The sequence below is a fragment of the Hoplias malabaricus genome, chromosome 16 (assembly GCF_029633855.1).
Source record: "Hoplias malabaricus isolate fHopMal1 chromosome 16, fHopMal1.hap1, whole genome shotgun sequence".
Classification (NCBI taxonomy): Eukaryota; Metazoa; Chordata; class Actinopteri; order Characiformes; family Erythrinidae; genus Hoplias; species Hoplias malabaricus.
In genome coordinates this window covers 8,435,444-8,445,016 of record NC_089815.1, presented here as the reverse complement: position 1 = coordinate 8,445,016, position 9,573 = coordinate 8,435,444, and the positions used below count along the sequence as shown (strand labels likewise).

Sequence of the window (9,573 nt, the reverse complement as noted above, 5' to 3'; positions counted from 1 at the left end):
TGCACCAATCCATATATTGTGCACATGTGTACATTCCTTCTTACAAATAAATACATGTGACATTAAAAATACAGCACATTAAAGTGTATTCTTTCTTCAAGAGACAAACCTGGGGGTATCCCTTTAAAAACAGCCTCTTACAGCTCTGGAGGTGTTGGCCACATGTGAGCGCTTGTGCGGTTCACAGAGAAAGGTTGATATTTAGTCTGCCACACAAGCACCTCCTGCCAGACTGTCATCTCCACTATGTCCCTATGATGCCGCCGAGCTGATAGCATGAGGCACATATGCTAAATCTCAATAAAGCTGGATAGCAGGGGAAAAAATAAATAAAAATCCACCTATATCACCATTACCAGGCCTCAGGTTTGTAGGACTCATGTTCAGCATGTGGCCTAAAATATAACGAAATGTCAATCAACCAAAAATGTTACACCAAGTCACCATTACCCTAATGGATCTACCTTTCACCTGTGTTACAGCTTCCATTATTTCCATTTAAAGAAATGGAAAAAGTTCAGTCCTTGAAGCTGGTGTCCTTTCCCACAACACAAATGGCCCTCAACAAAGTCAATGATGCTGAGGACAGATCACTGATTCGTTGTTCCGAGAACTCCAGCAACTTTGATTTGTACATTCAGTGCAGATGGACAGAGAGAAACAGATTGTTTTCAGATCTGAAGAAAGATATTGCTTTCAACTCAGGGTGTGTGGGGGGGGGGGGGGTAGTAGGGTTTGACAAAGCAGGAGTCCTCAGTTTAGCCAGATGACAGGCACCTACCATCATGTTATTTTGGACTTTGGGTGGGAACCGGAGCAAGAGGAATAACAAACTCCTCACAGTGACTTGAGGCAGGGTTAGAACCCACCACCCCAGGAGCCTGGAGCTGTGTGACAGACACAACCCAGACTAAAAGTTCAACCCAGGCTAAAAGTTATGAATTTTTAAAAAGCTGGCTTTGTGGAATGCCCATTGTTAAGGAGCCCCATTGAGTCTATAATTGTTCAAATGGATGCATTTACATGGGTCTGAAAATAAATCCAATCCTTGTAATTAATGTGAGCTTTAACTCAGTGGTAAATGATTACACAAATCTATTCTTTTTGCATATTCTAAATACAAGGGCTTTCAAGCTTTATTTTACAGTACAAAACACCACATGACCACCAACATGACACTTTTTACAAACACTAAAATTATTTACAAAATTAATTTACAATTATTTTAAATTTCCTTAATATTAGAGACTGGCATAGAGCCACCCACATTCATTACATTGAAGAAACAACAACAAAAAGCCTTTTTTCTGAACTAGAAAAAGGCACCACAATATTTACCAAGAAAATATTTTTAAAATATTACAATTTTACAATGATTTCATTACTTTACACAAAATAATGGCTTCTCAACAGCCTGTAAAGAGATGGACAGAGGGTGCACTGTAGACGATGGAAGGAAGAATGCCATACATAGCCAAACTGACCTTTATGTGATGCAAGTGCCCAATTACTTTCTATCTGCACAAACTGCAGCACTGGTATTTAAAGGATAACTTTTCTGGACTGCTAGATGTTACTGAATCTTGATAAGGAAAGATGAGAAAACAAAGCACTGCAATCTTGCACAAAGTGTGACAACAGCAAGAGAATATTTGTAAAATGACAGGGAAAAAAATGGAATAAGTCTACACTGAATTTTAAAGTGCTTGAAAAGCTAGACTTAAAAGAAAATTATATAAAAAAAAAAGGAAAAACTATTTCAATAGATGCAGTGAAAGTAAAAAGGCACAAGCTGCCCTTGAGCTAAAAGTATGGAACTTGTCAGAATGTGCATATTAAACTGAACATAAACCTAAAAAGTTTATCCTTTCTTGTTCAGTGTCCATGTACTCCAGGACTTGTGACCTCCACAGACAAGACAGTGAAACTTAATCACGCTTTTGGAACGGTCAGCAGACACCACGCCACGGCCGAACTGACCTCGCCATCAGATGCAGGTCTCGGCAGCAATCGTGAGCAGAGTACATGTGGACGACACACTGGATGAGCGCTCATGCAGGGAGTTGTTGTTATTCCACACAGGAACCACAGAAATGTCTGCTGGCTTGGTACATCCAAAGACCTTCTCTGCACTGGGGCAAAGTCCTAGACAGAGCTTGTGGAGAAGTAGATGGAATTTCCTTCTGAAACTTTTGTTAATCCAGAAGTAAAATATGCAGTTGAGGAAGCCATTGGAAGTTGGTAACCACACTGCAGCAAACTCCACCCATTCCGGAACGCCACTGCCTGATGTTGCTGAGGGGGGAAAAAAGTAAAGGTGAATTAGATGGTAACAGACTAGGTCTGAAAATATTTTATATTGAAATTACAATTCCAATTCATCTTCCATCTTTGCTCCATCCTGATTAAAGGTCACAGGGGGCCAGAGCCCAACCTAAATGATCAGGTGCAAGGCTGGAACATACTCTGTTCAGAGCACAGTGCAGGAATCTTAGCAGCTTTAATGCTCACAAACTGCTTGTTCTCTCACTTCACAAGAACGTCACTTTCACTTACATCATTGACAATTTAAAAAAAAAAAAAAAAACAATCACATGGAATAAACAGAAATTCTCAATACACCTGCAAATATTAGTAAATTTTGAGGAATGTATCCTGGTGATTTCTCACATCAAGATTGCAAATGCGATTCATAAATGAAGCTCCAGGTCTTTTATATTCTGAGCACAATGCGGTAGATGAGCAACACATTCAAATCTAAAGTCTGAATTATTAAATATTTAAAAATGATGATCTTAAAAAAAAAAAAAAAAGCTTGGAGCTTAAGTGATGACAATCACATTTTAACAATTTAAACACATAATATTGGTGTAAAAGCTGCAATTAGGTAGGTTTCCTAAATCATTCAAACTTTGCTCATACCCCGAGGTGCCCTGCAGCGTCTGGTTGTGATTGATCCTGTTGTTGTGTTAGATTTTACAGCAGCAGGAACAAGCACAACTATATAATGAGAGTACACACACTATGATTGTGCTTGAGCACAAAGTATATATTCTGCCGTCTTTTTTTTTTTTGTAGTATGACATATACACACTTAAAAGACCGCAGAATATACATTTTAGACCATAACAGAAATCAGTATAAAAATCAATGCTGCTCCCTCAGAAGCAAAATTTTCACAGAACAAATGTGTGGCGTGCATAAACCGTGAAAAACATGAATCAAGTATGTCGTCTTACTTTTCAGTTCATTAGTTTGTACTCAGCACTTAAACTAGAATCTTTGGTGAATAAAGTAAAAAAAAAAAGAAAAAAAAAAGTGGAAGGCAGCATTAAGGAACCACAAAGTTTGAGTTAAAGCTCAACTTCAGTTTGGCACTTGGCTATAGCACAAATTGAATCTGCCAATTCATCCAATTTAGAAGCCATATGTTTATGAATTTATCCGACAGGAAAAAAAACCCCAAACAAACCGGTAAAAATCCATCTCTAGTTTGATGTATTGTATTGAGTTTAAACAGGTATCGATCAAAACTACTGTTCCAAGCAAAGTATCTGCATCTGGTTTTTATCACTACCCAAGGGTGTAGAATTAGCACGGATGGAGGTGACACATCCTCTCCTATATCCAGCGATTACTGAATTGTCCCGACCAATAATCTGATCACCTACAAAAAAAAATAATAAATAAATCTGATCTGTCAACATCATTAACCTAGAGGTGCAGAAATGGTTAAATCACGTTCTTTACTCCAGTCCTACCTCCCAGTAACACATGGCCAGTGTGATTGGCTGTGTATTTCCCTGCTGTCACGTTAGACTCTGTAGCTACGTTTGGTTGTTAGCAGCGCCAAAACTGGGAGGGAAACTTTCCAGTCATAAGCGAGACTTACTGGGCAAGACTCGGGTGCAACGCTGGTGACACATGGGTGTAAAAAGCGAGTGAGGACGGCAGAAAAAAAAAAAGTTGGACATAAGGAGCTATTTTTCAAAGAAAGATGCAAGTCACTTAGTCAAGTTCGTTAATAAAAAAAGTCCATCATCATAACCTTAATGACTTTGGTGCACAGCATACAGCAGGCTAAAATCATCTGTAGCTATGAACAACATTTCTTTTTTGAGAGTCATTTGTTTAACATTATATAATTCATGATATGTGACTGGAGACCTATGTCAAAGAGCACGTATACACCCTTGTCACTACCACATGCCATTGTTCACCTACAGCGTGTCACAAAGTGTGGGGCATGTAGGTATTACAAGTGCAGCGCAAGGAATCTGAAGAAATTTGTATTTCTTTATTAAATGAGCCTGTCTTTAATAATGCCTTCCTGTTTTGCCTATAAAGCTTACTCAGTAAAAAGCACCCACTCACAAAGTAGCCCTTAAACATACTAAAAGAACATTAGATAGGAGACCAGAAAAACCTAACTTGCCTGGAACCAAAATACCCTTTTATTCACAAACAATTATTTTGAAAATGCACCACAGAAATTACCGCGCTTTAGCAGCGAGTCGGCGGTGGGTCTTCTTTCAGCCTTCATTAAGGCACCTGTTCAAATATAAAGCTGCTCTAATCATCAGCTTCATTGGCCTCTGATTCACCGTCAGAGTCTGGTTTATAAAGTTAGTTTTTACCAGCTCTGGGCTTGAGGTCAGTAACGAGAGCACAACAGAAAACAATGGCGGATGATTACAGTTATAAAAGTTATATACGGCTTGTATATAACTGTTAGGGTAACAGGAGAATAAGAGTTAATTAATAATATTAGCTGTGTTCAGGTTGTGAGAAAGCACTCTAAACATGCAGCAAGTTAACGATAGTCTGACTGCATCACTGAATAGTAGGAATGAATATTATACACACACTTAGTCTAGTGTGTAAAGTTCCATAGTTTGGGACACAGCTTCACACACTAATGTTAAATGCTAATCAAATGGTGCTCCATGTCATTATAAATGACGAACGTATGTATAAGAGTATAAATGATGAAAGTATTTTACTCCCTTATGCACAGGAATCAGCTTTATAGAATAGCAGTCTAATATTTTGGGCGTGGGGTGGGCTTTGACACAACAAATATGTCCCCCACCAATTTCAAACTCACTCCTTTGCCTTGCACCTGCCTTTGCTCATTTTTGCACAGACTGAAAAGACACTAATTAAAGCACAATTTAATTAGTGGCTAGTTTCCTGTATTTTTGAACACTGATGTTAATGTTGTACCTGGTGTTAATAATAAGCTACTGATTTAGAGACAGCAGTTGAGGTTACTTGAGTAAATTAGAAAATCATAAACTTGCATGTGTATTTTATCATTTTGGGGCGATATGGTACAGGTGGGGTGCTGCAACTCCCCTTCGTCTGAGGTGGGGAATGATAGAAAAAGTCTGAGAACCACTGACCTACTACATGCATCCCATAAGCAGAATGCACTAGTGCATCAGCTAAGGTGACCTTCAGCAGCCAAATGTTTTTTTTGTTTTAAACAGGTATTTGCAAATAATGTACTGTTTAGATGTCTGCGTAAAAATGACTACTTTAAGCATGTATCTTTTACAATTAATTTGAACGTACATTATGTAAATTTAATTTAAACCACGTAGTGCACTTTTAAACATGTACAAATGTGTTGAACACTGGGTGGGATGATGTTTCAAGTTCAATACCTGTTTAGAGCTACATCTATATTTTGTGTCTGTATTCATCCACATTATAACAATTATGGATCATGTTTTTTTCAGCTAACCCGTGAGTGTTGAAACCCACCGTTATAAATCATGACCACCATACACGGCGTCCAGCACGTGTAGTAGACGGTCATCACTGGCACGAGCACTCGCAAAGCCACATCAGGCCCACCCCCGCGCGCGCTGCTCCTCAATCTTATTTTTAACTTCATCCTCTGCCTCTTGGCGGCCACCCACAGCCGCAGGTTACAGAAGGTCATGATGGCGGAGCAGGGGAAGAAGATGAAGGCGGTGAGCGCGAGCGAATATGCCGTGTTACTGGAGTAGGACGGGTTACACACGAGCGACGCGGCGGAAAAGTGCACCTCAATGATGCCCTGAGGCCACGAGACGGGCGCGAGCAAAACGGGCGGGAAAACCCATGCGAGCGCGATGAGCACCAGCGCCCTCCGGCGGCTCAGCATGACGCTGTACTGCAGAGGGTAGAACACCGCTAGGTATCGCTCGAGACTGATGCTCGCCAGGTTGTACATGCACGTGGAGTACACGGTCGCGTTGAAAAACGCCACAACATGGCAGAACGGGTCCGGCGCGTCGTTGTAGTCCTTCAAGAGGCTCACGCCCAGGTTCAAGGGCATGACCACAAGGCCGAAGGCGGAGTCCGCGCCGGTTAAAGACAGCAGAAAATACCGCGAGTTCCGGGACCAACCGGGAACAGCGGAGGAGATCACCATAATCACGGCCACGTTCCCGAGCGTCACCATTACACCCAGCGCCAAAATGATCGCCACCTTAATCGGTCTGTGAGCCTCCAGCTGCCGGAGTACGTCCTCTGAGTATAAGCTGGTGACAGCCGCGTCTGGAAACGAGGCGTTCCCCGTTCCAAACATGATGGACTTTTATAAGTGAAGACGCAAAGCCCAGCTGGTGTCCATTGCAGAAAAACTGCAAGCAACTGGTAAAACAGACTTATGAAAACCGTATGCGTGACACCATACATAACAACGGTCAAGCAAAAGTGAAGAAAGTGAGTAAAAGCACCTGCTACAAATCAACGTGTCATATGACAAATCTCCAATTAAGAGTAAAATGGCCGCAATAAACAAGCCACATGACGCACATCCGCCATTTTGTGTGGTAGTCCGTTTCAAAGGCTGAAACTCTCCCCCTGTCCCAATTCTTGTCCTAAGCCTTTTTGGAAGTGTGCATTTTAATTATATTGACAAAGGGTTAATGTTTAAGGGGTCAGAGTGTTAAGAGCAGAATGGGACACGTGCCACTGATGTTTTGGTGTTTATATAATGTTTTATAAACTGAGACACCATGTGAACCACAAAAGACCATGGGTTCTTTTGTCTAAGCACAATCATTTTTGTTGTGAATTTCAAAGGTCATGAAGCGTTCAGCGGCAACCGTAGCCTAAAAGCTTCCACAGTCATTTGAAAGGAGTACTAAGTGCATCATGAAAAAAGTATGTGCCAACATTACAAATAAGTGTGTAACGCCTCATTGGTGGCCTTTTCATTAGGAGATTGTGAGTTTAATCACAGGAGATGCATCCGCTATTTTTCTCCGGAGAGAAAAAAAAAACCTCAGTTAAACCTCTGTTAACATTAACTAATGTTCCTCTGTCTAGTGAAAAGACTCACTATATCCATTAGTGTACATTCAGCAGATATATCAGTGGAGTTTAGTAGAATATATGAGCGTGTCATGAATCTTATAGTGCCCTCAAATTGACTCTGTTTTATAACACTAAAAAGTAGCTGCTCAGTAATTCCTTATAATAGCACACAGAGATCCATTTCAGTCCTAGCCACTGATAGGAACATGACAAAATGGCAGGACACTCGGGACTGTAATCAGACATTTAGATCTAAATGGCATACTGAAATGACAGGGGAAACAACAGACAGGCAAGTGCTAGCACTGACAATAGGTTTGTGTGTGTGTATAGGAAAAGAAAAAAAAATCACAGAGTAAGGAACATTATGTAAATAGATGCAACTTTAAAATCCTCTTAAAATCACCTAAAATATTAATTGATAATGTTTAATAGTGGGAGATACAACATTTTGATATAATGTGTTTGAAATCCAGTGAAGTAGAGGAGAGGAAATAGAAAGATACAAAGGACAAGAAATGGGCATACGCTCATATACCTTTTTATTTAAACTGCTCTAGTGGGTGTTCTAAGCAGCTCCTCTGGTCTTATCCAGTATTTGTTCTGCCAGCAAGATAACGTCTCCAAAGCTTTTTCCAGGTCACAGTGGGGAGGAAGAGGATTGGTAACAAAAACCAGTAATTTGGAGACACGATCCGCATTCCAAAGCCTACAATGCAGCTGAGTTGGGCTTCATTTCTTGGCTGTTGTGTTACGGAAGGATGTTCCAGTGTAAAGGATTCTCAATATACAGTCTTTTCTCTGATGATTTAGAAGATGCTCCCGATGTATCTTTCGTGTCCTTTACTTAGCCACAGTTCACAGAGCAGCACTTACTTCACTGAGAGGGAGAATAAACCGAAACAGATGGAAACCCAAGTTTACAGATTGGAGTTTCTCGAACTGGTTTAGGGTTCTATTTCAAACAGCTCCATTTTTATAAAGAAATGAAAGTTTCGCATTCTAACTTTCTTCATTTAAAGGAGCTGTCTGTTGCAACAGAAGAGTATTTGAAAGACTAGTGAGCCCACTCTCCTGAGGCTGTAGCTTGGCTTTGAGACGCAGCCATTTTTTCCTCATGTCCATATTAGGAACTTGATGCCTTTGCAGATTTTGCCTGAAAAAAAAATAGAAAATCTTAACTCTGTACACTTTGTCCACATTTTCTGCCGAATTGTCATGGGTTCTTCGGAATAACATTGTTGATCAAGTCAAAATATTATTATAAAATATAATTGAATAGGGAGTGGCATGGTGGTGCAGCAGGTAGTGTCGCAGTCACAAGGCTCCAGAGACCTGAAGGTTGTGGGTTCAAGTCCCGCTCCGGGTGACTGTCTGTGAGGAGTGTGGTGTGTTCTCCCTGTGTCCACGTGGGTTTCCTCCGGGTGCTCCGGTTTCCTCCCACGGTCCAAAAACACACATTGGTAGGTGGATTGACGACTCAAGTGTCCATAGGTATGAGTGAATGTGTGAGTGTGTGTCGCCCTGTGAAGGACTGGCACCCCCTCCAGGGTGTGTTCCTGTCTTGCACCCAGTGTTTCGGGGTAGGCTCCACCGTGACCCTGAGCTGGATAAGCAGTCACAGAAAATGAATGAATAATTGAACTGGTGAATTTTGGTGAGTTTGTCAGTCATATGATTTCACTTTAATGAGCAGCATTTACAGAGCAATATTTACCAACCTTTTGATCTAAAGCACCTTGTGTTCCTGCGGCTGGAATAATTTTGTTTATCTGGGAACTATGGCAGTGAATTACAAAAACGGCATTCATTTTTCCCATAGAAAAACACTAGAGGTGGTCATGGAGTTCCATATATTAGCATGGTAGCATGACTTCAGATGTCTAATGGAAAGCTTAGCCTGTGCAGTGTGCTGATTAGATTTTATCAGATATGAGCTGGAGGACACTCGTGCATTTCCACGGTATGATTTTAATGAGAAAGTATCAGTTGTGAGACACCTGAGCTCCTCCACAGCAACCCCAAGAGAGCAGATGAGGGCTAGCCTGTTAGGTGGGGGAGGTTAGGTTGAGTGGCTGAAAAATTAGGCCGTCTCTGCACTCCAGCCGCGCGTTAAGTTTGTCCATGGGGATATCTTCATTAGGACACTGACAAGAGCATATATCACAGGCAGTTTTCAGTAAGTTCTCCACTGAATAGCCTTTTAATGGTTGGCTAGGCGGTCCAGACCTGTCCAGATAAAGCAGTTTGCCCTGCCTT

The 9,573-nt window shown here is 41.0% G+C and overlaps 1 protein-coding gene across 1 annotated transcript; it reads right to left on the bottom strand.

Moving 5' to 3' along the window:
• Window positions 1-1,121: 1,121 nt before the first annotated feature.
• zgc:162592 (uncharacterized protein LOC561993 homolog) lies at window positions 1,122-6,738 on the bottom strand. Its single transcript, XM_066647240.1, has 2 exons — window positions 5,770-6,738; window positions 1,122-2,295 (listed from the first exon to the last, which is right to left on the bottom strand). Exons 1-2 carry the CDS (start codon window positions 6,578-6,580, stop codon window positions 1,988-1,990), a joined length of 1,119 nt encoding a protein of 372 aa, XP_066503337.1. The 5' UTR covers window positions 6,581-6,738; the 3' UTR covers window positions 1,122-1,987.
• Between the last annotated feature and the right edge of the window lie 2,835 nt (window positions 6,739-9,573).

Excerpts from the sequence above, each read along its gene's own strand:
- zgc:162592 (XM_066647240.1), bottom strand. The coding sequence starts at position 6,580 with ATGTTTGGAACGGGGAACGCCTCGTTTCCAGACGCGGCTGTCACCAGC. Across the intron at positions 2,296-5,769 it reads GGTGGTCATGATTTATAACG|CAACATCAGGCAGTGGCGTT; the intron begins GTGGGTTTCAAC and ends TTCCCCCCTCAG.